The sequence below is a fragment of the Aricia agestis genome, chromosome 11, assembly GCF_905147365.1.
Source record: "Aricia agestis chromosome 11, ilAriAges1.1, whole genome shotgun sequence".
NCBI lineage: Eukaryota > Metazoa > Arthropoda > Insecta > Lepidoptera > Lycaenidae > Aricia > Aricia agestis.
Window position 1 is genome coordinate 6,198,153 of NC_056416.1, and position 27,947 is coordinate 6,226,099.

The 27,947-nt window shown below is 37.9% G+C and overlaps 3 protein-coding genes across 3 annotated transcripts; 2 read left to right on the forward strand and 1 right to left on the reverse strand.

Annotated features, from left to right (window-relative positions):
• Positions 1-532: 532 nt before the first annotated feature.
• Positions 533-1,643, forward strand: LOC121731650 (peptidyl-prolyl cis-trans isomerase H). The gene is made up of 3 exons (XM_042121201.1): positions 533-703; positions 791-967; positions 1,305-1,643. The coding sequence occupies exons 1-3, from the start codon at positions 620-622 to the stop codon at positions 1,596-1,598; spliced, it is 555 nt and encodes a 184-aa protein (XP_041977135.1). The 5' UTR covers positions 533-619; the 3' UTR covers positions 1,599-1,643.
• A 457-nt stretch (positions 1,644-2,100) lies between these two features.
• Positions 2,101-4,206, reverse strand: LOC121731980 (coenzyme Q-binding protein COQ10, mitochondrial). The gene is made up of 3 exons (XM_042121695.1): positions 3,968-4,206; positions 3,720-3,860; positions 2,101-2,650 (listed from the first exon to the last, which is right to left on the reverse strand). The coding sequence occupies exons 1-3, from the start codon at positions 4,024-4,026 to the stop codon at positions 2,185-2,187; spliced, it is 666 nt and encodes a 221-aa protein (XP_041977629.1). The 5' UTR covers positions 4,027-4,206; the 3' UTR covers positions 2,101-2,184.
• A 2,741-nt stretch (positions 4,207-6,947) lies between these two features.
• On the forward strand, positions 6,948-13,592 carry LOC121731736 (25S rRNA (cytosine-C(5))-methyltransferase nop2). The gene is made up of 6 exons (XM_042121328.1): positions 6,948-7,187; positions 7,849-8,040; positions 9,090-9,277; positions 10,227-11,600; positions 11,914-12,092; positions 12,503-13,592. The coding sequence occupies exons 1-6, from the start codon at positions 7,088-7,090 to the stop codon at positions 13,056-13,058; spliced, it is 2,589 nt and encodes an 862-aa protein (XP_041977262.1). The 5' UTR covers positions 6,948-7,087; the 3' UTR covers positions 13,059-13,592.
• Positions 13,593-27,947: the final 14,355 nt, after the last annotated feature.

Here is a 27,947-nt window from a genome sequence, read left to right on the forward strand (position 1 = left end):
CGATGAATGTAGCCCTAGTTATTTGTAGCAGTTTCCAAATCACACGAATAAGTAATAATATAGCACCATATTATTTGGATTGCTTTTGGAAAATAGGGAAATACAATTATTATTGTATTCTTATTAGTAGTCAAGTTTCCCGCAAAATGTAAAAAGTAAAAGTTGAAAACCAATACCGAATACGATTTATTTTTATTTCGAATTTGACAATTGACATGACACTGACAATTAATTGACACTTTTACTTCTTCGTCTTAACTTTTCAATCTACAGTACACAATACACATTATAATTTATTAACCTTCTTCAACACAAATTCGAAAGAAAAGAAAGGGTCAAGAAAGTGTATTGCGAATTTGCGAACACAATAATCATTGACTTAAATTTAAGAAACTATTTATAAATTTTATCATTTATTGATAAAAGTATATATGTACAGCTTACCAGTTACGACAATATCGTAGTTTGTTGCTATTTATTAAAACAAAAACAATTAGTGTCAAAATGACATTTTCGAAAACAATAACAAAAATTTGAGGTTATTTTTATGTTTCTATAAAATATTTTATAAATATTTGTGTATTTGTTCGGAATACGAACAACATATAAATAGTACAAAATGCCTACTTGGAATCAAATTCAATCTCAGTTGAGAAACCCTAACAATCCTGTAGTTTTCTTTGACATAACTGTCGGCACCACTGTAAGTAAAAATTATTCTTATAAAACGGATATAGCGGCTTGTTTATAACATTCGAGGACCATTTATTAATTTATTGTACAATTACAGGAAATAGGGCGTATGATCTTCGAACTCTTTGCTGATGTTGTTCCGAAGACAAGTGAAAATTTTAGAGAATTTTGTACTGGAGAATATAGGCGTGACGGAGTACCTCTTGGCTTCAAAGGTGCAACATTCCACAGGGTCATAAAAGACTTCATGATACAAGGTGGTGATTTCGTGAATGTAAGTAACTGAATCTCGTGTGTTAATAATAATTATTCCTTCGACCGCTTTGGAGTTGAAGCGTTATTATATGTCTAACATATTTATGAGTTATGACTTGTAAATACAAATATAGGTAACTAGATGACGCCCTCAACTCCGTTGCGCCAAGTTTCGTTATTGTTTATTGCGCGTGATAATCCTTTTTCCGGGATAAAAAATATCCTATCTCCTTTCCTGGTACTCAAAGTATCTTCATACCAAATTTTAGCAAAATTGGTGCAACGGTTTGGCCACCCAATTTACAAAATAATCATCTCAAAGTTCAGCACTTACTACTTCTCTGTTGTATTTTTAGGGTGATGGAACGGGAGTGATGAGCATATATGGAGGAAGCACATTTGCCGATGAAAACTTTTCACTCAAACATGACTCACCAGGATTGTTATCAATGGCAAATAGTGGAAAAGACACCAACGGCTGTCAATTTTTTATCACTTGTGCCAAATGTAATTTCTTAGATAACAAGCATGTTGTCTTTGGTCGTGTTATAGATGGATTGCTTGTGATGAGAAAAATAGAAAATGTACCCACCGGACCAAACAATAAACCCAAAATACCAGTGACTATTTCACAATGTGGACAAATGTAATTAACAAATTTAGGTTAGGTGTATTTTATAATTTTAATAAACCTTTATATAAATAAAGAAAATAGTTTGTTTATTTCCTACCAAAATGTTACTTGATTGTTATACACAAACTTAGAGCTCAGGGGTCACCAAATGGCGGACCGCGGTCTGCATCCGGACCACGGTCTGCATCCGGACCGCGATCTGCATCCGGACCACGGTCTGCATCCGGACCGCCGTCTGCATCCGGACCACGGTCTGCATCCGGACCGCCGACCCATGTATGCGGACCAAGCATTTTCAATGATGAACTTCGTTAAAAACAAATTTCGGTCTCGACTTATTGATGTACATCTCCAGGATTTAATAATCCTGGAGATGTTCATTAGTAAGTCGAGACCAAAATTTATTTTTGCTAGTTTGGAGTGAAATTGGTGCAAGGTATTTAGTCAATACCTTGCACCAATTTCATAGTTCTGCCTATGAAAAAAATTTAAGGAGGATTGAAATAAAAGGGATCATATAAAACATATCACTGAAGCCCTGCTTCATATATTTAGTAACCAATAAATAAAAATATTTTAATAAATAATTTTTCACTGTTTTGTCAACTTCTTGCTGTTTGCCCATCATTAAGTAAATTTATAGGTGCTATCGAGGCTGGACCATTTCGTCTTTCCACTTCCTTGATAAAAGCATTTTCCATTTGTCGAGCAACTTGGTCAAAGAATAAATTTGAGAGTTGGGAATGAAACGTGGATTTGAATTCAAATGTTATTTGGAAATCCACGACACAGGATTTTGGTTCTTTTTTCAAACCCGGGCTAAATCTCCAGAGAGTCAAGAGGTGATGAAACAGTTTCCCGTCTTTACATTCTGCTTTCACTAGTAATGGCTTCACTAAGGTGACATGTGAAGTGTAGCTTTCGTTTATGGGGGGAAATCCAACTATTAATTTGGCTTTTAATTTTTCTGGTGATTTCTGTAATACTAGTGATTGTTTGCACCAAGGTACAAACTTGTAATAGCTTTCAACATCCGACACAACTTCAAACATTTGATCCATTGTGAACCTAAAATATCAAAATTTTACATTAACTGTGTAATAAACAATACTTTGTACTTAAGTTGTGAGAAAATACAAAAGTAATTAATTTTTATACAACAATCTTATCCAATCTGGTAAAAATCATGTTCATTATTGAAGTACATGATAATTAATATTCAAGTTATGAAAATAAATGCAAATTGTTTCAAGACAAACAAGTTCACTGAACTGAAAAGTAATTATGCAAATAATAATTAATGATGAATGTTACATATCACAAAAATATCTTAGTAAAAGAAGTTTTATTTACATTTTACAGTACCTAACCAAGTGTATAATATTTTTCAGGTGTCTGCTATGAAAACCTATATTTTAGACAGAAATCATACAGCAAAGACCAATGTGATATTATGATATTATACAGTGATATAATTATATTATACAGAGTACCTACATAATATCAAGTTATTTGCAATATCTTCAATGTTATAAAGATTCTTATTCTAAGGTGTTATGTGAAGGTATTTTTTTAATCAATGCAATTCCTTCAACAGTAAATACTGATATGAATCATCCGCAGAAGTCAATAGATGACATAAAATAACATTAATAGGGATGATGACAAGGTCAAAGATTAGCGAATTTTCTTAATAAAATAAAGAAATCACGGTAAAAAATAAGTGTTCCCAAAATTTCAGCTTGATAGCATTTGTATATTTTTTGTTATGCGCCTTTAAAGTTGGATATTCAAGTCGAATTTTTTTCTATTAAATTTCTTAATATTTGTATACAATTCGATAACTTATGCAATTAAAAGCAACCTTTGTGATGAGATATTTGAATTGTCATATCTTGGTGAATTTTTAAGCTATCAGAGTCATTCTTTCAACGATGTTTCTATTTTTTAAGTGTCCTTCAATTACCGATAAGAAAAAAAAATAGTCATCATGCCTATTACATCACTGTATGGAGTTACATACATGAACTTATTCAAAATCTAAGGTAAGCAAAATTGTTTTAAATCCTGCCAGCTGGTCACCAGCACTTACTATCGACAGTAATTTTGTCATTATAAGGTCAATAAAATTTCTTACCCAACCAATTGTCGCCCACAGTGCTCCCTTACCCGGCTTGCATTTGGAAAAGTAAAAAATGTCCTATTTTGTTGTGGTCGTTGGCAATGGCAATGAGAATCATTGTCATGAGTATATCTATTTACGTATTGACCCTGAAAACTATGTAAAGTGTATTAGATAAAAACAAGGAAGAACTTTACTTCTGCAAAAGTGCTTTATAAGAAATCGATAGCCAATAGATTATACATGTAAATTAAGACCCTTACCTTAGAATCCTGTGTGCAGGATAGAATATTTTCCCACTAGCTATGCAATTTCTTAACATCTTAAGTCGACCGAGATTAATTCACTTCAAATAGTGTATAACATATTATACGTAAAGTATGAATCATCTTTAATATTGAATTGGCATTATTTAAATTTATTGTTTTACTATTTAAGAATACAAAGAAAAAAAGAGTTTGAAGTGAAAATTTTTGCCAATTTGCCAATTTTATTTTCACGAACAGTCTGCTTTTTGTCGTGTGAGTTTGACAGTGACAACTAAAAAGTAACAAGTGGAAGTGACAGCAGACCAGCAGACAGCTTCATAGTAGTTTTTTTTTTCGTCCACCGCGCTGGCTAAGACTGGCTGGCTGGAGTCTGGACTAGTTAAGTCTTGTCGCACCCTTCGAAGGATAATTTTCATAAATTTCAATTTGAAATATTTCCGCAGAATCACCAGTGAACCCACTTTTTATTGGGCTTAAAAAATCGCAAATCGTACAAATAAATTAATCAGCAGTTTTTTAGATGTTTATCTTTGATACAATGTTCCCAATGAGGGATTTTTCTATTTTTTAAATTTGATTGTCAAACAGTTTCCATTTTAGTAACTGGCTGATTCTCCAAACCGCAAAATTTAGTTGTCCGGACGTATAAACTACCCGCAGAGTTACATATGTAGACCTTTGAATTTTTTTTATAGTAATATAAGGTGTGCTCTAACTGGGCCACTTAGGTTTTGTAGAAAAACTTAATTGTAAATATAATTAAAATTAATTTAAAGGTCGAAAAATTGATTCCCTGGACGTGTCCTGTCCCTAGAATTCACTATAAATGCCCAAAAAAATCCCACAAATACGATGAAATTCTAATTTCAAAGTAAATAAATGGTAAGAGTATAAACAAAATATTTATAAAACAATTATAAATATTTTGTTTATACTCTATAATAAAGTATAAACGTATATATCGTTATATAAATAGAAAAAGTCATTTTAAGATTTGTCCTGGCTCACATAGTGATTCTTTATACGCTTCACTTGGAGGCTCGTACCTCCCTAGTTATAAGAAGCACGTGGTTGCGGGTGCGCAGGGCGGGAGGTTCGGTAGCCCTCTAAACATTATGGAAGGAGGTCACACAACTCGTTGCTCCGTTTCCGAGTTACAAAGGAAAATATCTGATTCCCTCAACCTTGGTTCCTTACACAATTGATTCCCTATTCGCTAATTACAATGTCATTTCCAAAGTAAAGTTTGCTTAGACACGATGTAAACGACGATAATGAGTATGGTTTTTAGTTAGACTATTTATTGTTTAACATGCACAGTTTTTGTACACCTCAGGAAAAACTAACTTTTTATTGATTCCCTCTACATACATTTTGATGATTCCCTGGGTATTTTAAGTAGGGAATCAAAATATTTTATATTTATTTATCTAATTAGTACATACCTGTTTATTTTTATTAAAATAAATTACATTATCTTCATATACTGATAAAAATAAATGACACCAATAAGTAAAATATATATAAATTTTTTTTTCTTAAAGTCAAAATATTTCAAATAAAATCATTTTCCATTCATTGTATCTGGTTTTAACGAACAAGTTTAGTTTGTAGACAATTTTATACATGTTTATATTTAAATTGAACATGTTTATTTAGCTGAAAAACTTTTTTCTATTAGCTTTGTTGATTCCCTAGGTCAGAAAAATTTAAATTAAAATATCTTCTAAAATTGTGAAGTGAAAAAGGGGCCAATTAGATAATTATTTTTATAATTCACTTAAGAATAATATGCGATTATTGATTTTAAAAAATATGCAGAAATAAAAATGTACCAGGGAATCAACTAAATAATCCAAATCTGGAGAAATGCCCAACTAGATGGCGTATGGATAGTCTAACTATCGGTAATACCATCAATAATTGCTACAAAACTGGGCAAAAGAATGTAAAACTTGATACATTTCAACTTGAAAAAGACGCAATAATATTCCAATGAATAGGATAATAAAGTTATTATAACGATGTTTTAGCTAAAATTCACGGAAGAAATAGCCCTATTTACCGATATTCACACCAAATGTCACAGGAATTATATATTTTGGTTTTGACAACATCTTACCTGCACTTGTGCAATATAACGGATATTTAATGGCTAATATTTTACCAATAATGAATATCAAAAACCCAAAAACCACAATTTGGGAAAAAATTATAAAAACCACACCAACAATAAAAAGTAGAAGAAGTTTGAAAGTGACATGCCCGCCAAAACTCTTTCAGTTGTCAAGTTTCAGTTTGACAAGTTTTTATTATGTCAGCGTGTTCCTAAACTATTACCAGTGTACTGGCCTAATCGCTTAGGCCAATGATCGCTTAGGTTTAAGATATTTTGATTTATGTCACCCTTGACAGTACACTGATATTTTTTGGAAACACAACCCATATGTAGTCAGTGATGCCAACCTGCAGATAATTTCAGATCGGTGAGGAACCAATAGAAAATCTAGAAGTGTCTATCCTTAAGAGGCCCATTTAATGCAGGACTGCCGTGCAGTCCTGCCGTGAATGGGCCTTTTAAGATTGTTAAAATTAAAATTAAAAAATATAAATGAAAATCCCTTTTTCTGACGAATTCTCAAAAATTGTAACACTTCCGGCAAACATTACGTATGATAAATGGAAATTTTAAAAATGAATTATTTCACGTAACTTATCGGTAAGGTTTTTTGGTATCAATCGATGCAGGACGTTTTATTCTACTATATTTTTCGAATTTAGGTCAAAATCTTTGAATTTATAAATGTTATATACATCCTTAATTTCTTCACTTTCTTGACAGCATATTGCCCCAATGGTCTCCACTCTCCAGCACGAAGCACTACGCATGTGCGGCCGCAGCAAAAAACCGTATTAAAAAAACAAGTGTCAGATAATTTGAGCGCAGTCGGCAGTAGCTGTCAAATGTCATTTAAAAATTGCCGAAACTTGTGTTTCGGCTTTCGCACACGTGTGTTGTATTTTTATTTAATTTCATGGTTATGTTAATCACATTTTCCTAATACCAAGTGCTCTATTAATACCAAAACGTTATAAAAGTAATTTACCCGCATAATGGGTCGGAAAGCTAAGTTTGACGAAACTAAAAAAGTTAAGAAAGGACCCGGGAGAAAAGCACGCAAACAGCCAGATCCAGTTTTTAAAAAAGGACTTAGTAAGTACGGTACCAAGTTTATCACACGTTTCATAATAATATGTATATCGTAGCTATCATATTTATTAAAGTTTTGACCAATACCTTTGCATTGGATAACTTATTCAATGTGTAAAATTGAGTCCGAAACATGCGCCGCTGTGGTCTAAATTCTCATGTTCCACAATTATTTTTGGTAAAAATGTTCTTGTTAATCTATTTGCTGTCCTGTTGAACTGATGCGTAGTAAATGCGTAGTGCAGCGCATCCAATTTTAAAGTGCCTTTAAAAGATTATATTATTAGCTTTGATTTCTAATTTCTACTCTGTCTTTCACAGGCTAGAAATTGGCACGGCGCAAATTATTTGCGAAAACGTAATATCTCAATGAACATGATAATATTTGATACTGTCATAGATACTAAGCTTTATCAAAGCTTGAGTACACCTTAATAGTCAAACTATAACGCCTCTAGTTCACCGACGCTGCGAACTGCGAAACAGCGGAAACCGATTTACTGTCTCATATAATTTACTGTCGCCACACAACAATGCGTTATATTGTATCTTGCGCTATTGCAGTTTCGCGTTTCGCAGCATCGGTGGACTAGAGGCGTTAGAGTTAAGATATAATATGTTTATCTGTAAACATTTTTAATATCTTATATTATAATTTCTTTAGTTGATGATGACAAAGAAGACAAAAAGCTGAGCCACAGACAAAAGCAAAGACTAGCGCGGAGAACTAAAAAGAAAAAGGAGTTGATTGAAAAAAAGAAAGCTCTTAAGCAAGCAAAAAAGAATGTGTCTAAACAAACTGAAGAAGTTATTAAAGATGAGTCAGAAGAAATGTCAAAAGATGAAAGCCCCAAAGGTAACACTTCATACCTGTACTAAATATTTATAAGTAGGATTTTTCTCATCTTAAATTTTTTTATTACAATTTTTACATATTTTGGCTTGTCCATATTACATGCATTGCAATTATTGTTTGCTTATATTAACATTTTTTTGTATATTACCTGCCTTTAGTCTGCCAATCAATACCATTAGTAAAATTGGGAAAATACCATCTTGCTATAAAAATACCATCATGAATAGACATATTATGCAAACATGCAAATGCATATAATGCCACTTTTTAGGCGATAGTGCATATTTTGGCAATTTTTTGTTGATAGTGCATATTTCAGTAGTTTTATGCCCACATAGTCTCCAAACTAGCTATCATGACACACACTGAGGCCACAAAACAGAGGTACGATAAATCAAAACACTTCAAATATGTGGCTCCATCCCCATTTAAAGAATGCAATACACCCGATAGGTGCAATATCTTTCTAGAAACAAAATTTTTCTTTGTAGTTTTCAATATTAGTAAAAAATTTGAATAAAGTAGTTAACAATTTAATAAACTTCTATGAGCATAAGGATTGCAAGCAGAAATGTTGGTAGAAAATTATTATTGGTGCTGTATAAAAAATGAAAAATCCTGAATTTGATGAAATTATAAGCTCTTTTATTAACGGCATCATCGGGAAACTCTTCAAAAAAATAATTAATTATAATAATAAGTGACTCTTTAATGTGCATCTTTTATGCATATTTTCGCCATATTTTGTTCATATTTCGGCACTTTGATTATGCATATAATCCGATGTCTACTTGTGAATATTTCAATACAACTGATTACTTACTTTACTGTTCAATTCAGTAAGGGACGGTTGTGTAATACTTGTTTAACATTGCTTAAAATATAGTCTCAAAGATCATCCACATCATTTATTTTATTTTCATACTTACTAAAATACTATAATAGGTTGTAATGCATAATATTCACGATAGATGTAAAGAACACCTACAAGCTAAAAATATAAGAATATCTAAATGGCACTAAAACTTTATCATTTACATATTTTTAAGGTTTCAAAGATGACAATAGCGAGTGGCTAAAGATAAAAAAGAAGTCAAAAGAAGAAAGTGATGGTGATGAGTCAGGGAGTGATAATGATGATGAGGTGGGGAGTGATGAGGAAGAGGAACAGGGGTCAGAACAAGAGGATTCTGATGGTGAAGAGGACGCAGAAAAACCTAAAAATGAAAAGTATAAGGTGTGTACAGTTTAACTTTTTTTATTTATTAAAGTAACACGATTATAACTTATGTCTAATTGAGAGTGTACCATAAACCTGCAAGATTTGTCTGGTACTATAACTATAATTACTATGCCTTTTGTATTACATCAGTTTTGTTGCTATAAGGCTGTTTACACACACGCCGCAGCGGCAGCCGCACCACCACTGCGGCACGCCGCTGCCGCCGCCGCAGCCGCCGCTCCATTACTCATCCTTGTATTTCTATTTGCCCTTACACATGGCGCCGTTCGTTCGTTCCGCTGCCGCTGCGGCGTCGTGTGTAAGGCCGCGTCCCCATCGTTTATTTTATGTTTTGTGTAAGTATGTTATGTTATGTTTTTTGTAATTTTTAAAGTATAAATACAATTGAGTATTTTGGTATGAGCAAAAAATAGCAAAAATAAATTTCCTCTGTTTCTGTTTCTTTTTCAATCTTCGTCTTAGTAACAATAAGAGAATAATTCTTTCGCGATCCTTATCCAGATAAGCACTTTCGTTCGAGCGCAAATATCGACTGAATAGGGACACGGGTCGGCGCACTGTACGCGGCACCGTGACACGGTGCGGCACCTTACCGTATCACGGTGGCGGCGTCGTGCCGTAACATGGTGGCAGCGCCGCGCCGTGTCTAATGGGGATGCGGTCTATGGGCCCATACAAGGATGAGTATTGCAGCGGCGCCTCTGCGGTGGCGGTGCCGCTGCCGTTGCGGCGTGTGTGTAAAGAGCTTAATTGCATTCATACGTTCTCTGACATTTTACATTCAAAACAAATATAAATATATAATGGACATCTGTTCAGCAAGGTTCATAGTTGTTTCAATATATTTAAGATAAATATGTATAAGGAAGCTACATTTTTTTTACAGCACAAACATTATTATGTTTTATTTTAGTTACATTAAATTTTTATCAAATATTTTCAGGTTGGCTCCCTAGATGACCTATTTAAGGATACTGATGATGAAGAAGCCAAAGATGATGAGGCTTCAGATGATGGGTCAGAAAAGGTGGGCAAACTTGCCTACAACAGCTCTGATTCTAGTGATGACGACAATAAAGATGATGATGATGGTGATGATGACATGCTGCCAATAGAAAAAGCAAACATTAAGCTCACAAGAAAACAGAAACTAGACAAGAAACTAGCTGATGAAGAAATGCAGCTTAACATTGCTAAACAAGATGTATTCGCTTTTCCATCTGAAGAGGAACTACAAAATCCAGCTAGTCTTCAAGATGTTCTTCAGAGGATAAAAGATATAGTTACCGTTTTAGGTGATTTTAACCGATTAAAGGAGGATGGAAGATCACGCTGTGAGTACACAGATCTGCTACTAAAGGATCTCTGTATATATTACAGTTACAATGAGTTTCTCATGGAAATTCTAATGCAGATATTCCCTGTTCAAGAATTAGTGGAATTCCTAGAAGCGAGTGAGGTGGCGCGTCCATTAACTATTCGTACAAACAGTTTGAAAACTAGACGACGTGATTTGGCCCAGGCACTTATCAACAGAGGCGTCAATTTAGATCCAGTGGGCAAATGGAGTAAAGTTGGTCTAGTGATATACAGTTCTACAGTACCTATTGGCGCTACACCTGAGTATTTGGCGGGGCATTATATCTTACAAGGAGCGTCAAGTTTCTTACCAGTCATGGCATTGGCACCACAGGAGAATGAGAGGATACTCGACATGGCCGCAGCTCCAGGCGGCAAAGCTTCACACATAGCTGCCATCATGAAAAATACTGGTGCTTTGTTTGCCAATGATGCAAATAAAGAAAGAACTAAAGCCATCGTCGGCAACTTCCATAGGCTGGGGATTGTTAATGCTGTTATTTGCAACTATGATGGTAGAGAATTCCCAAATGTTATTAAAGGGTTCGACCGAGTTCTGTTGGATGCTCCCTGCACTGGTACCGGTGTTATAGCCAAAGATCCCAGTGTCAAAACTACGAAAGAACCTAAAGATATCCAGAGGTGCTTCAATCTGCAGAGGCAGCTGCTTCTAGCAGCTATCGACTGCTGTAATGCTAAATCTAGTACAGGTGGTTACATTGTATACTCGACCTGCTCAATTTTACCAGAAGAGAATGAATGGGTAGTAAATTATGCTCTTAAAAGAAGAAACGTTAAGTTGGTTCCTACTGGTCTAGACTTTGGAACAGAAGGTTTTGTAAAATATAGGCATCACAGGTTCCATCCGTCTCTGAAGTTAACAAGAAGATTTTATCCTCATACACACAATATGGATGGATTCTTTGTAGCTAAATTAAAGAAGTTCTCAAATGTCATTGTAAGTAAACTTTTCTATTTCCTAAAAGTGGTAAGTTTATTGTCCTTAAAAATAATATGACGTCGGATTCTGCTTATAGACTACATGCTACAGATATTTTGATATCATATTATTATTATCTTCAGTTTGTGTTGTAACAAATGCACAACATCTTAAGACTGGTTTTGAAGATGTCACCACCATGCTTCTGTGTTTTTGCATCCCAGACAAGTCTTAAGACATATAATGTCATTGTGTAAACTGTAAAATCTTTAATTTTTTTTTTTACATGATATCATTACAGATTTTTAAAAAATGTTTCATAATTTTTCAGCCACAACCATTCAAAGATGAAGATGATGAGGAAGAATTGGACAAAGAAGTTAAAGTAAATGGAGATGCATCAAATGAGGAGACGGAGGAGAATGGAACAAAGACACCAACCAAGCGGGCAGCTGAACCCACTGAGACTGAACCCCAAAACAAAAAGGCCAAACCAGATGCAGTGAAGAGGTTTGTTAACTAAGGGCCTGTTTCATTCACAACTTTTTTCACAGATTCTCCATACTTGATCTGTCAAGTTAATTGGTGGGTAGCCTTATCAGGAAGTGGTGAAAGAGGCCCTAAATTTTACATTATGATTTTCCTAATGTATTTTCAATGATTGTATCTTAAAATCGAAACAAAAACCCGTAAGAAAAGATAAGGGATTTATTACCTCTTCACAATTTTCTAAGTATGTAGTATGTACCAATTTTTGATATAATGCAATAATCATGCAGTGCAATAGTTGCTTCGATTTGAAGCCTATCTCACAACAGCCTAGCCGGGACATCTGACAACAGCCTCTTTGCATGGTCTCTATGCTACAAGACCTTCAGACGATATAATATTGTTGTTGAGAGTATTTTTTAATTTTTCAGTTCAACGCCTACTGTGAATGGAGTCGAAAAAAGTGGTGGTAGAAAAAAGAAGAACAAAAAGAAAAACAAAAATAAAAATCTGAATGGCGCTAATGCTCAAGTAAGTGAAAACTCAAATGTTGCAACAAATTCCCAGAATTCTAGTAAAAAAGAGGGAAAGGGTAAGAAAAATAAAAATAAACAACAAAAATTAGATAAAAACAAAGACTTAGGAGAAAAGAATGAAAAGAAAGCAAAACAAATTAAACCTAAAGCTCAAACACAAAATGTTTCAATAAACAGTGAAAAAAAAGAAAACAAAGAAGCTACAGTGAATCAAACAAACAGTCCAGATAAGAAGAAGAAAAATAAGAATAAGAAGAACAAAGCACCTGCCAATATTCAAACTCAAACTCTTAGCCCTCTGAAAGAACAAGGAAAAATTACATCGCAAGTAGAAGTTAATGCAGCAAAGAAATTAAAAAATTTCAACAAGAAGCAAAAGAAGAAGATTGGACAGCTAAACAAACAGGGTAGTGCAGATAAAAATAAGCGAAAAATGAAGCAGAAGAAATAGATTATTGAAAATAATTTAAATATTATAATTTAAGCGTATTTTAGGGACCTATCAGACAGAGAACAGTCACGCAGTCAAGCATTCAAGCGGTCAGTTTTGCGTACTTTGTGTTGTCCTCTGTTATATAGAGATATTCGCAGAAGGCTCCCTATGCCTTCTGACCGCGTCAGAATTCCTTCTGTGTGATTGACAGCTCGAACGCAGAAAGCTTGAACGCGTGACCGCTCTTTGTCTAAGGTCCCTTAATCAAAAATGACTATCACATCGTCAGAAATTGTACACGCCAAATCGGTAACATTTTTATAGATGTAACCGCCAAATCTTTATGGGAATTATTCTGTTTTTCAAAACCATTTGAACTATTCTAAACCTTTTGACTCATGTTATAGAGTAAACATAAGTGTTCCAGTTCGACATGAAAGGACATTAGGCTATTTAGCGCGTCTAAAAAATCTCAACAATATACAGCATAGTTCTAAATATCATGGTACCATCGAGGAAATTGATTCCTAGGCAGTTGATGGACCTACGTCATTTGGTCAGCTTATGTCAATTTAATGTTAGCTGTGATCAGTCAGATGGATTTGACTTAATGCGACCAAATTATTTAGGTCCGCCATCTGCCTAGGAATCAACTTCTCTGATAGTACAATATTTAATTAGATATTTAAGATTTTTACACAATTTGATCTTAAAAATTAAATAATAAAAATAAATTGTTTAAACATTAACCCCTTACTAATAAAAATATCCATAGGTACCGTATATCATCGTATATGAAGATGTAATACAATGTTTTGTTGATATTTTTTAGTTCCATGGTTTTATCCTTGTCTGTTATTTTATAGAAGTGACTAAACTAAAAAGGATAAAACATTTTCTAATCTTATTGTTTTTCTACTTGTGAATCTTTGTATTAGTAAGAGGTAAGCTTTGTAGGTAAAAATTTGGCGGGTCTCTATATTAGTGTTTATGACTGTACTACAACATAATTTTATTATCTTTTATGAAAAATATACTGATGTTTTAATATTAATTAACAATTTTATTTATTATAACATAACACAACCCATTATCGTCTTATATATAAAATTATCGTGTCACAATGTTCGTCGAACCCCCCCGAAACGGCTTTACTGATTTTAACCAAATTTTATATGCATATTCAGTGGGTCTGAGAATCGGCTACCGGGTACTTATTATATTGATAAGTGCATTTGTTGAATAAATAATAGTAAATTATTACAACTCGAGACTCACGGCGACCAATGTTTGTGCGACGGGATAGCGATGGACGTTGCCATGGTGACATACTTATTTAGTCACTTCAAAAAAATAATACGGGTGAAATACTTTATATGGCAAAGAAACGTTTGCCGGGACAGCTAGTTAAATACAATGTAAAAAGGTATAATTAATAAACTCCGCGTATAATTATTCAAGTTCCACTGTCTTTGTCATGTGACTTTTCCAATGTGTCAGAAAAAGCAAAGCAGACTGTGTATATAGGGGATGGCGAACCAATGGCAGGCGTACACTGACCTCCATTATACAAGTACGCTGGACTTACCCACCTGCGTTTATGACTTAACTGAAGATTTTTTCAGAAAAAGGACACATTAATCCTTGATCGCGGATTCTTGGAAATGCTATTGTATTCTATTGTCGCGATCATCGGTGCTCTTATGGGGCTTGAACACAGACACACGGGTGCACAGACATTGATCAAGATAGATACCGCATATTGTTGCTCCATTTGTATAAAAACGAGCGTGCCACTTTTTAGGGTTCCGTAGCCAAATGGCAAAAAACGGAACCCTTATAGATTCGTCATGTCTGTCTGTCTGTCTGTCCGTCCGTATGTCACAGCCACTTTTCTCCGAAACTATAAGAGCTATACTATTGAATCTTGGTAAGTAAATGTTGTCTGTGAACCGCATTAAGAGGATACACCAGGGGCGAGAGAAATTGAAAATAGGTATTTGAAAATGTATTGCTGTCTCACCAATCTCAAGTCTCCCACCGCAGAGCGCGATAGAGACAACACGACAAAAGTTTTAATAAAAGAACAGAAAATCTTCGATTCGTTGTCCGCTGATTCCTTCTCCAAAACTTAACCGATTTAAGTACTTTTTTCATTAAGAACTAAAGCAAGGCTTGAGCTGTGTTCCTATGTTTTATTTTTTTTGTATATTTTAGCCAGTTTTGTTTTCTGGGTGTTTGAACACAGAGGAAAATCTGGCCATTTTTTTGGGTTTTTGGACGTCCTTATCTTTTTTATAATAAAATTATGAAAAAAAAAGAAAACATAGGGACATGCTAATAGTGGCCATAGATATTCAGGAAAAAACTAGTTATGAACTCTAGCGGCATTATCCTTATCCCTATATATCATAGGGAGGAAACAGGGGACAACGTTTGTATGGAAAATCAGTGGTGTGGACTCCTCTTAAGATTTTGATACAAAAATGGAAAAATTATTAAGTAAAAATTTTAGGGGTCCCCATAGGTCCAACTGAAACAAAAAAAAATCATCCTACCTATGCGTGTGGGGTATCTATGGATAGGTCTTCAAAACTCATATTGAGGTTTCTCATATTATTTTTTTCTAACCTGAATAGTTTGTGAGAGAGACTATTCCAAAGTGGTAAAATGTGTGTCCCTCCCCCCCATTTTAATTTCTAAAGTAGGAGCATGATAGTTCTAAAAAAAATGTATGATGTACATTACTATAAAAACTATCAACGAAAATTTGTTTGAACGAGATCTAGCAAGTAGTTTTTTTTATACGTCATAAATGGCAAACCTTAATTTAACTTTCATTAAATCAACTGAAATATAAAAATAAATCAAAAACCTTTTAATTTCATAGAAATAAACCTTATTGCTGCTGCGGAACCCTTCATGGGCGAGTCCAACTCGCACTTGGCCGGTTTTATTTATAGCTATTGTGACGTACCGATGACAAGAAAAGTGCCCAATATCTAGGCAAACGTTTCTACTTTAATTTCTACAGCTCAATACGGCACTTTTAGGCATTAAGGCATTTTTAAAATTCCGATTGACGTCCGATTCCGATAGCAGACTAAAGAACAGACTTTCGGAAGACGAGCATTGCTCGTCGTTTGGGAGCGCGACATGGCACGCGAAGTACATACTCATGATAATATTGTCACGGACATATAGTGCCATCTAGCGTCAAACCAGCGAAACTTATCGAGGGAACACTGACAACATAAATCCCCTACTCAATACTAGATGGCATGAGGTGCGCAAGTACATACTCGAACCTTCTAGAAAAGTCCAACATTTGTTTACGTGTTTACCGGTTTATTTTGTTTACGTGTTTGCGTGTTTACGTGTTTAGTTGTTTATGTTTATTGTGGTACATGCTCGAGCCTCCTAGAAAGTTCCCACACTTGTTTACGTGTATCGGAAACTTTCTGGAATTCGTCTCGCCATATAAAAAGCCGCAGGCAGACGGCGCGGCAGTTCAGTTCGTTTCGAGCGATCATCAAGGCGATTTCGGAGTGACAACAAGTGATCAATAGTGAGTGAACCAGTGAAACCTTCGACTTGGCTACGACCTAGGACAGTGATAGTGCTTAGTGATTGGATCTAGTGATTAGTGTTTGGACTTAGTGCTAAGTGTTGTGACCTAGTGTGTGCTTGTGTGACCTAGACTTAGTGAATAAAGTCTTCAAGAGAGTCAGCAGGTCTTTCTCTCCAAATCCTTCGAACCCTAGCACGTAACAATATTATGTATATTATGTCTGTGGGCTTAAAGGATTAATACGAAAAGTATGGACATCCCTGGTGTACCTAGTATATTCGCTCTGATTTTATTATTATAGTGATTTTAGAACTTTCTTTTCTGATAATATTATAAAAACTATAGAAGATAATATAGTACTTAAACATAAGAAATCCTTAAGTATGAGATCATAAAATTGTCACAAAAAATAATCAAATTCTGATAAAAAAAAAATGAGAAAAACAAAAAGTGAACCAAGCACATAATAAGTTCCAGCGTATTATCTAGAACTAATCCCTAGAAAACTAGAAAGGTCGCAATGTATTTGACGATGGTTGGGCGAAACGTGCGCATTCAGAGGAATAGGGGTCAAGTAACCTCTAATAAACCCCGACCTCTTTCGACAAATACCTTTTATCCAACCCCTTATAAATCTACCTAATACCTGCCTAGTTTGATTTTACGAAAACGTTATCAATTGGTTTGGAGTTGGACACATTGGCGTGATTTCAGGTATTACTTGAAGTTGCAAAATGTGTCGTCAGTGCCGGTTTTAGTATTACCAGCGCCCTGGGCGAGATTTCTTGGCGCCCAGGGTGCTGATAGTGCAAAAAAATATTCCCTGCCTTCGGCGCCCTGGTCGGAAGCCTAGCGTCGATCCCCCTTAACGCCGCTACAGAGCGTTGTCCCACGTGTTCAAGGCTTTTTCCTGTCATGCGTGTCATCGCACGCGCACGGATGGTCCGCAAGAAAGTGGCCCGCATCCACTGACATAGTATGTACTACGTACTAGACTCGACAACGCAACGCAATGCTTGGTCACATTCAACGTAATCTATATAGCAGCAGTGCACTTAGTCGCCCGCGAGCGCTTCTGTGCGCCAAACGTACCACAATCAAAAACGAAACCAAAAAAAGTCGCAAAAATGCCTAGTTGTGGGTTAAGATACTGCAAAAATGATTCCAGTAACACTTCCAAATGCAACGGAATAACATTTCATCGGTATTAGCATTCTTATTTAATTATTTTCAATTAAAATACGAACATTCAATTACTAGGCGAAGACGCGCGCCATTTTGCATTGTCATAGAGTAGTAGATTCAGAGTGTAATGTAGGCAGAATACAAATCTATGATAAGACGACGATGAATGAAGTACTTACTCACGTAGACGAGTTTGTATTTTGGTAATATGTATTTAAAATATTACGTACATTATACATGCGTACATTATAATAATTTTATTATGGTACATATTTGAAAATATATAAGTAATTTAAATAAGCTATTGTGGACTATGGATCCATATTAATTATAAATTTTATAAAAAAGTGAATTTTTATTCATATTTTATCCACTTACTGAAATGGATTCTGCATTCATTCGAGTGTAGGCACTAAACTTTGCACTTCTGCGGTACTGATCTATAGCAATCACCGCCCCGCCTCCCTCCCTGCTCATGCCTCAAGTGCGACATGTTTTTTTACCGACTTCCAAAAAGGAGGAGGTTATACTGTTACGGTACATGGTATACGGACACGTGGTGCGCAAGTACATACTCGAACCTTCTAAAAAGGTCCAATGTTTGTTTACGTGTTTACCCTTTATTTGTTAGCGTGTTTGAATTTAGACCTTATGACTGAGTCCATAAGGTCTAAATTAAATTCAACTTACTGCACTTATCGCAAGGACGGCAGTTTTATTGTGGCACATGCCCGAGCCTCCTAGAAATTTCCCACGGTTGTTTACTTGTTTACGTGAATCGGGAAATTTCTGGAATTCGTCTCGCCATATAAAAAGAGCCGCAGGCAGGCCCGGCAGGTCAGTTCGATCTGAGCGATCTTCGGGGCGATTTCGGAGTGAACACAAGTGATCAATAGTGAGTGAACCAGTGAAACCTGCGACTTGGCTACGACCTAGGACAGTGATAGTGCTTAGTGATTGGACCTAGTGATTTGTGTTTGGACTTAGTGTTAAGTGTTGTGACCTAGTGTTTAGTGCAGTGTTAATAAAGTCTTCAAGAGAGTCACCAGGTCTTTCTCTCCAAATCCTCGAACCCTAGCACGTAACAACTGGTGTCAGAAGTGGGATTTGGAGATGCCATTGACTCCGAGAGAGGACTTCAAGGGGAGTGTCAGGACAAGGGCGCAGCGAGCTGCTGCCACTGACTCCGAGAGAGGAGTTGCGGAGGCCACACCCACTGGGGACCAAGCTCCGCCCACTGAGGGACAGGCCCCACCCACAGGCCCCGCCCACATGGCTCCGCCCACTGGCCACGCCCACCAGGCGCCGCCCACTTTGGCTGAAGCCACGCCCACTGGCTCCGCCCACCGGGACACGCCCACTGGTCACGCCCCTCAGGCTCCGCCCACTTTGGACATGGCCACGCCCACTGGCTCCGCCCACCAGGCCACGCCCACTAGCTCCGCCCACCGAGCTCCGTCTGCTCAACCCCTGCCTACTGGCTCCAGCCACCATGCATCGCCCGTAGTTTCTACGGCCCCTCAAATGGCCCTTCAATTGGAAAGCATAATTGAATTAATTCAGGCTTTGCAGGAGTCTCAAAAAGCTGAAAGTCAGGCGTTGAAAGATTCTCAAAGGGCAATGATGGAGGCACAAGACCGCAGGTTCGGCGCTTTACAAGAGTCACAAGAACGCAAGCTCGGTGCTGAAATCAGAGCGATTCGAGAATCACAAGAGCAACAAAAAGACCTCCAAGAAAAAGCGCTTGGAGCTATAAAGGATGTCAGTGACACGGTGTTTAAGCTTCGAAAAGATGTAGACGTAATGGACGAACGAGTTACGGGGTTAGGAGTGGATATGGAAAATGTGAAAACCGGCCTCACAGAATTACAGAAGTGGAAAGTGCGCGTGGAAACCACAGGAATCGCGACGCCTAGTGGAACTTCCGTAGTGGTACAAGGACCAAGAGTTAAAGTGCCACCATACGACGGTACTACTTCTTGGAACGCTTATCGTCAGCAATTCCAGACGGTTGCTTCTGCCAACGGATGGAATGATGAACAATGCCTGACCGCTCTCACAGTTGCGCTCAGAGGGCAAGCTTTGTCGGTCCTAGAAGCGCATACAGGAAATGGGTTTAAAGACCTGATGGAGGCACTTGAATCCAGATACGGGGAGCGACACCTGGAGCACGTGTTCCGTGCCCAACTGCGTGACAGAGTCCAACGCCCAGGAGAAGGACTACAACAATGGGCGTTGGAAATAGAAAAACTGGTCAAGAAGGCACACCCAGGAGCCGATTCCAAGATGATCGACACGAACATTGTGCAAGCATTTGTCGACGGAATCAGGGACCTAGAGGTCAGAGCTGCAGTGAGGCTACGTCACCACACCTCGCTTAAGGAAGCATTGGCGCATGCTTTAGAGGTCGAGGCTGTTCGGCGTGACATACGGCAGACATATAAGATCCGCGAAGTCTCTGAGGAAGTCAAGGAGGTTAAGGCTCCTACGAAGAGAAGTTCTGGAGCCATGTGCTACAAGTGCGGCGAGAGGGGCCATCTTCAGCTTAACTGCCCGCAGAAAGAGACCCAGATGGCAAGAATGAAAAGGCTCGAGGAACAAATGGAGGAGCTGAAGAAGCAAGGGGCTTCATCCCCTGCCCGGGAGCAGGGAAACGAATAAAAGCCAGGACTAAGGGGCGAGTGCTGGCTGACACGGAGGAAGCCCCAATAACGGTTGTCTCCCAAGCAAGCAGCGGGAATAGTCTGGTGATTCAGGGGACTATTAACGGGACGGATTGCAAAATGACTCTAGACACAGGAGCCTCTAGAACAATAGTGAACCCAAATTTGATAAAAGCCGCAAGGAGGCACAAGAGGAGAATTAACTGTCGGCTTCTTACCGCCTCCGGTCAGCCAATACCCGTCCTGGGAGAAATGTCAGTTACGATGAATGTGGGGGAGTTCTCATACCCTCATGACGTTATCGTGGCTGAGATTATGGATGATTGCATCTTGGGTTTGGATTTCATGAAGAAGCACAACTGCAGAATTAATGTCGCCGACGGAGTGTTCAAGTGTGGCGAAGAAGAAATTTTCATCCTTGGAGGCGCCTGCGGGAAAGTTGAATGTGTAAAGAAAGTCATAATACCTGGACGTGCGGAAGCTCGGGTGCTGGTGAAACTACCGCCAGCTGGAAAGAAGAAGTCAAACAGATGCGTGTTAATCGAAGACACACCTACCAAGACATCAGCGCAAAAATTGATGACGGCAAGAACCCTTGTTAGTGGAAGCAGTAACGCTGTGGTCAGAGTTTTGAATCTTGGTGATCGCGAGATCTGCTTGAACAAAGGTGACGTCATTGGAAAGTGCGAGGAAGTTGTCTGGATGAAAAAGTGTAATTCGATCACAGGCTCAGACGCAGCAAACACCAGCAACTATGGAATAGTGACTGAGCTACTCGATGACTGCAAGAGTAATCTGACTTATTCGCAGGGCATGAAAGCTAAGAAGTTTTTACAACGCCACGCGAATATCTTCTCCAGTCAGGAAGGCGACCTTGGAAGAACGTCGATGGTTCAGCACAGGATAGATACCGGAAGCGAGAACCCAATTCGTCAACGAGCAAGACGGATACCCATTGCAAAGGAAAAAGAAGTTGAAGGCCTTTTGGAGGACATGAGAAGGAATAAGATAATTGAACCGTCTGCAAGTCCGTGGTGCTCACCGGTTGTATTAGTGAAGAAGAAAGATGGCAGCACAAGATTTTGTGTGGACTACAGACGTCTCAATGATGTCACTAAGAAGGACAGCTATCCATTACCTCGAATCGACGACACTCTGGATACCTTGAGTGGCATGAAATGGTTCTCGACCCTGGACCTGAAATCTGGATACTGGCAGGTGGAAATTCATCCAAAAGACAAGGAGAAGACAGCGTTCTCCACCGGTAAAGGTCTATGGCAGTTTAACGTCATGCCCTTTGGATTGTGCAACGCACCTGCCACATTTGAGCGACTCATGGAGTGTGTACTGGCAGGCTTAGTTGGAGAGGCTTGCTTAGTCTATTTGGACGACGTCATCATTGTTGGCCGCGACTTCGAGGACCATTTGCGAAACTTAGAACGAGTTTTCGCCAAAATAGAGGGGGCCAAGTTAAAGTTGAATCCGAAAAAGTGTCGTTTATTCAGGAGTAAGGTGAACTATCTCGGCCATGTTATCTCCAGTGATGGAATTCAGACGGACCCAGAGAAACTAGAAGCAGTCCAAAATTGGCCAACCCCTAAGAACAAAACCGAAGTGCGGGCATTTCTCGGCCTATGCTCCTACTACAGGCGTTTTGTTAAGGGATTCTCAGAGATAGCCAAGCCATTACATCGGCTGACAGAAGATAAACGACAGTTTATTTGGGACGAGACTTCCGAAGATTCTTTTCAGAAACTAAAGAAACATCTGTGTGAAACACCAATCCTGGGGTATCCACAACCTGAAGGTCAGTTTATAGTCGACACGGACGCAAGCAACACGGCCATTGGAGGGGTGTTATCTCAAAAACAGGGTGAAAGAGAAGTTGTAATTGCATATTTCAGCAAATCTTTATCTAAGCCAGAGAGAAACTACTGTGTGACAAGAAGAGAACTCTTGGCTGTCGTAAAGACGCTACAACATTTCAGCAAGTATCTCATCGGCAGACAGTTTCTACTGCGAACTGATCACGCAGCCTTGAAGTGGCTACTACAATTCAAGAACCCAGAAGGCCAAGTAGCTCGATGGATAGAACAACTCCAGGAGTATGACTTCAAGACGGAACACCGCAGCGGAAAGTCGCATGGGAATGCCGACGCACTCTCACGAAGGCCGTGTTCAGAAGACTGCAGACATTGTGTTAAGCAGGAATCTAATGAAGTAACATTAAAGTTAACGAAAACAAGTCCTTTGGGTCCATGGGAGAATGATGGTATGAGAGAGGCTCAAGAAAGAGATGACGACCTTCGACACATCATCACATGGAAGAAACGGGATGACGTAAAGCCAATCTGGAGTGAGGTTGCACCCACTGGCGCTGTCACTAAGGCGTACTGGGCGCAATGGGACAGTCTGATTCTTCAAAACGGAATACTTTACCGGAAATGGGAGAAGACCAACGGCAGAGAGTTCCATCTTCAGATAGTTGTCCCAAGAACGAGAGTACCGGATGTTCTCCGTGAAATGCATGATGGCGTATCAGGAGGTCATCTAGGAGTAAAGAGGACGTTAACGAAAGTGCGAGAACGATTCTACTGGTTGCATTGTCGAGACGATGTACAGGATTGGTGCCGCAAATGCACTACTTGCGCTGCAGTGAAGGGACCACAGACAAGGAGCCGTGGGAGCCTGCGCTTGTATAACGTTGGCGCACCGTGGGAACGAATAGCAGTTGACGTAGCTGGGCCATTTCCTGTAACGGAATCAGGAAACAAGTATTTCATGGTTGTCATGGATTACTTCACCAAATGGCCCGAAGTGTTCGCCATACCAAACCAGGAAGCTACAACAGTTGCTTCTAAGCTAGTCGAAGAAGTAATATCTCGCTTTGGTGTGCCTCTAGAAATCCATTCCGATCAGGGCAGGAATTTCGAATCGCAGGTCTTCCAGGAAGTGTGCAGAATTTTGGGAATGCATAAAACGAGGACCACCGCGTACCATCCACAGTCTGATGGAATGGTTGAGAGATTTAACCAAACCCTTGAGAGGCATTTGGCGAAATTGGTAGATGACAAACAAAAGGACTGGGACAAGTATATATACCGCTCTTCCTTCTGTCGTACCGTACCGCCGAGCATGAGAGCATAAAAGCTACCCCGGCGTATGTCAATTACGGTAGAGAACTACGAGTACCAGTAGACCTTTTGACAGGAGGATCACCGGAAGAACCAAAGACCGTACCAGATTATGTCTGCGATTTAAGAGAAAAGATGCGTTATATACACGCCATGGTTCGGGAAAATGGGTTACAGTCAAGTGAGAACATGAAGATCAGATACGACCGGAAATCGAATACAAGCGGCTTCGAAGAAGGGTCACTGGTGTGGCTGCATAACCCAACTCGCCGAAAAGGCAAATCTCCAAAGTTGCAGACCAAGTGGGACGGCCCATACAAAGTGGTTACCCGATTGAATGACGTGACTTACAGGATTCAAAAGCAACCAAGAGGGACATTCAAAGTGGTACACATAGACCGTCTGGCGCGTTACCATGGCAGTAACAATGATGCTCGGGACGAGCATCTCTAAGAGGGGAGTAGTGTTACGGTACATGGTATACGGACACGTGGTGCGCAAGTACATACTCGAACCTTCTAAAAAGGTCCAATGTTTGTTTACGTGTTTACCCTTTATTTGTTAGCGTGTTTGAATTTAGACCTTATGACTGAGTCCATAAGGTCTAAATTAAATTCAACTTACTGCACTTATCGCAAGGACGGCAGTTTTATTGTGGCACATGCCCGAGCCTCCTAGAAATTTCCCACGGTTGTTTACTTGTTTACGTGAATCGGGAAATTTCTGGAATTCGTCTCGCCATATAAAAAGAGCCGCAGGCAGGCCCGGCAGGTCAGTTCGATCTGAGCGATCTTCGGGGCGATTTCGGAGTGAACACAAGTGATCAATAGTGAGTGAACCAGTGAAACCTGCGACTTGGCTACGACCTAGGACAGTGATAGTGCTTAGTGATTGGACCTAGTGATTTGTGTTTGGACTTAGTGCTAAGTGTTGTGACCTAGTGTTTAGTGCAGTGTTAATAAAGTCTTCAAGAGAGTCACCAGGTCTTTCTCTCCAAATCCTCGAACCCTAGCACGTAACAATACGTTCGGCTGTATGTATATTTTTTTTGTATGTTCAACTATATAACTCAGCCGTTTGTGATCCGATTTTCAAAATTCTTTTTGTGTTGTATAGGGTTTAACTCGAATTTGGTACCATGTTCACAAAAGTGGTTATCTGATGATGGGATCCTGGAGGAATCGAGGGGACTCCTTGAAATTTGTATGGAAACATATAGTGATTTCAATTTTTTCTGAAGCATTCGAGGTAAATGCTACCAAAAAGTAAGATTTTGCACCAGGTTTTACCCTAGATCCGAAGGTACCCAACAGAACTTTTGAATCCCTATAGATACAGGTTCGGGGATTTCGGCGTTGTTTAAACAACTGAAAGCATAAGCCAACACATCAATTTATTTGATCATCATCATCAAAATCATATTTATGCCATGAGTCATCACATTATGACCAAATTATTGATGCTTTTCGTGATATTTTGCATCGAAGCAGATGTTTTTGATGATTATTTCGCTGTTTGTGGACCGATTTTCAAAATTCTTGTGTTGTTTTATAGGATATAATCTTGATTTTGTACGATAATTACGAAAGTGGTAAGCTGATGATGGGATCTATGAGCAATCGAGGGAAATCCTTGAAGTTTATCAAAAGACTCATAGTGGTTAAAATATTGTTTCTAGTAACTTAAACATATGTTACGAATAAGAGAAAGTTCATACGAAGGTGTCTCTTGGTCCAAACGCACTGAACAGAACTCCTGAACCTTTAAAGATAAAAGTTTTTAAAATGCAGCATCGCTTGGATAACTGCAAGCATTTACCACAATTTCGCTTACAGTAACATAATGTGAATAGTTAACATTCGTAATGGTTATTTACGCATAAAGCCTTATCTTGTAGATAACTAAAAAGAGTGAAATTATTATTTTTAACAAAAAATTAAAACCGACTTCCAAGGTAAAAACAATAATAATATGAACTAAAAAGTATTAAATAACTCTTACTCTATAATAGTGCCTTTTTCAGAATTCGTCTAAATCTCAACTATTTCTGTACATACTACAGTCTTCATTACTTTGAAGTCGGTACCAGTCCCAAAAGCTTCAGATATTAGGACATTGACTGAACTCACGATAAAATTAGCTGGTACCGACTTCAAATAATGAAGACTGTAGTATGTACAGAAATAGTTGAGATTTAGACGAATTCTGAAAAAGGTACTATTATAGAGTAAGAGTTATTTAATACGTTTTAGTTCATATTATTATTGTTTTTACCTTGGAAGTCGGTTTTAATTTTTTGTTAAAAATAATAATGTTCGCAATAGCTGCTCTAGTACGTAGTACTTACTACCTCAGTGCCCGCATCCTATCATTTCATACAATATGTTTTCCTGTCATGCGGGCAACGCGCGCGGCCAGGAGCGTGTTGTCACCCGCATGCAGACCAAATCCGCACACGCATGACAAGAAAAGCGCCCTTTTCTTTGTTGAGCGAGTTAGGTTTACGGGCACAGCTGAACTACCCTATAAAGAACGCAGGAAATAAAGAATCTACCTTTACATAGCATACATTTCGAATTTTAGGGGCTTTTTTGAAAGATGAAAAAGGTGGATAGGTAATATTGACAAAAAATACTCTTTATTATGAAATTTAAGTACCCATTCCATCTAAGTAACTTATAAGCACAAACTCACTGATACGCGCCAAAACTCATAGGCTACAAAATTGACTTGTCTGTGTCGGATACGTTGACGTTACGATACGTTTCATAGACACTATTTTCCTTAGTCTATGTAGACACGCATCTCTACGCGTCGCGTTGCGGTCTGAATTGACCCTAATAGCTGTCCAGTGTTTGAATATGGCGACTATTTACGAGATATCAAAATCAGTTCAGCGGACACTTTCATATATTGATATTATTATTATAGTTTGTGCGTTCTAAGATGATATGGATGACAGTTTTCATGTTCCTTGCTACGGGTTTTTTACAAGAAGACAAAAAAAATCAAAATGTTATAAATTATATTCCATCTATAAAAACGAATGTTTCCTATAATTGTAAATGAATAAAAATAAAAAGGATGCTAAATGCTAACTTATTAATAAAAATTATAAATATTAACTGTGAAATAGGAGTATAAAATTATTGTTACGAAAACATTTGAAAAATGTCATATGCATGAAACGGAACTTATGTCAATAGAGATTGACTCGGTTGAATCGAAATCAAATCGATAAAAAAGGGCGGCCATCTTAAATGGCCGGCACCACTGAAATGTCAGTACGAAATCGATAATTTCGATTGCAATTCCTTTACGAAGTGATTCGATATTTTTAAATTATCGATTAATTTTTGTTAGGTAACTTCCCTACTATTGTCAATTTTAATGTGTCACGCATATCATCATAAAACGCACAAACTATAGTGTAGATGAGATAGGCGTTTCTCAACAATCAGACGTGTTTAGGCCTTTCATAAATCATATGGCCTTTCGTTATTATCATAACCTTCTGTGTTCTTATCGCTTAGTTCAAATACATATTATATGTAACAAAGACTAGATATTATTTTTGTGTTATCTACTAATTTACTAAATAAAAAGTATATTTTATATGTATTTTATTTATAATTGTGTATAAGTTTACCAATCTTTACTTCAGAAGCGTAGCGTGCCTAGGTGGGGCCCCGCTTAGTTAATACGGCAGATACAGCGGTAGCTACGCCCCTGCAATACTTTTTTAATTAATTTTTTTAATTACAAGTGTGCTAATTAGTAACAAAAATGATTTTTCTTTTTAACCGACTTCCAAAAAGTTTTTTTTTTTTTATGTTCAACGATTTTCGAAAGTTTTGTTTTGTTGTATTAGGTTTCACTCCAATTTGGTACCATGTTCACAAAAGTGGTGACCTGATGATGGGATCCATGAGTAATCGAGGGAACTCCTCGAAATTTATATGGAAACATATGGTGATTTTGGTTTTATGAGAAGCATCCTAATCATATGCTACCAAAACGCAAGATTTCGCAACGAGGTATAGGTACTATGGTTCCGAAGATACTAAGAGAACTCCGGATTCCTTATATTAGATACAAGTTTAGGGGTTTCGGCGCTGTTTTAAGAACTGAAAGCATATGCTCCTATGCAAATTACATTCATCATCATCATCATCATCATTACCACCACAGGGTCACCAATGTCACCAAAATTGAACATAACAAATTCAACCTTAACTGCAGAGCGTAAGGCACACATTTGACATTACTTCTGAGAAGTAAGTTGCTTCGATAATAGGCGGCCGAGCCACAGCGGCCAGGCCGCGGCTGCCATCGAGATCGTCATAGATACCTT

Coding starts and splice junctions, on each gene's coding strand:
- LOC121731736 (XM_042121328.1), top strand. CDS start 7,088: ATGGGTCGGAAAGCTAAGTTTGACGAAACTAAAAAAGTTAAGAAAGGA. Junction 8,041..9,089: donor AAAAGATGAAAGCCCCAAAG/GTAACACTTCAT, acceptor CATATTTTTAAG/GTTTCAAAGATGACAATAGC. Junction 9,278..10,226: donor CTAAAAATGAAAAGTATAAG/GTGTGTACAGTT, acceptor AAATATTTTCAG/GTTGGCTCCCTAGATGACCT.
- LOC121731650 (XM_042121201.1), top strand. CDS start 620: ATGCCTACTTGGAATCAAATTCAATCTCAGTTGAGAAACCCTAACAAT. Junction 704..790: donor ACATAACTGTCGGCACCACT/GTAAGTAAAAAT, acceptor GTACAATTACAG/GAAATAGGGCGTATGATCTT. Junction 968..1,304: donor AAGGTGGTGATTTCGTGAAT/GTAAGTAACTGA, acceptor TTGTATTTTTAG/GGTGATGGAACGGGAGTGAT.
- LOC121731980 (XM_042121695.1), bottom strand. CDS start 4,026: ATGTTAAGAAATTGCATAGCTAGTGGGAAAATATTCTATCCTGCACAC. Junction 3,861..3,967: donor CCTGCACACAGGATTCTAAG/GTAAGGGTCTTA, acceptor CACTTTACATAG/TTTTCAGGGTCAATACGTAA. Junction 2,651..3,719: donor TGTGGGCGACAATTGGTTGG/GTAAGAAATTTT, acceptor TTGATATTTTAG/GTTCACAATGGATCAAATGT.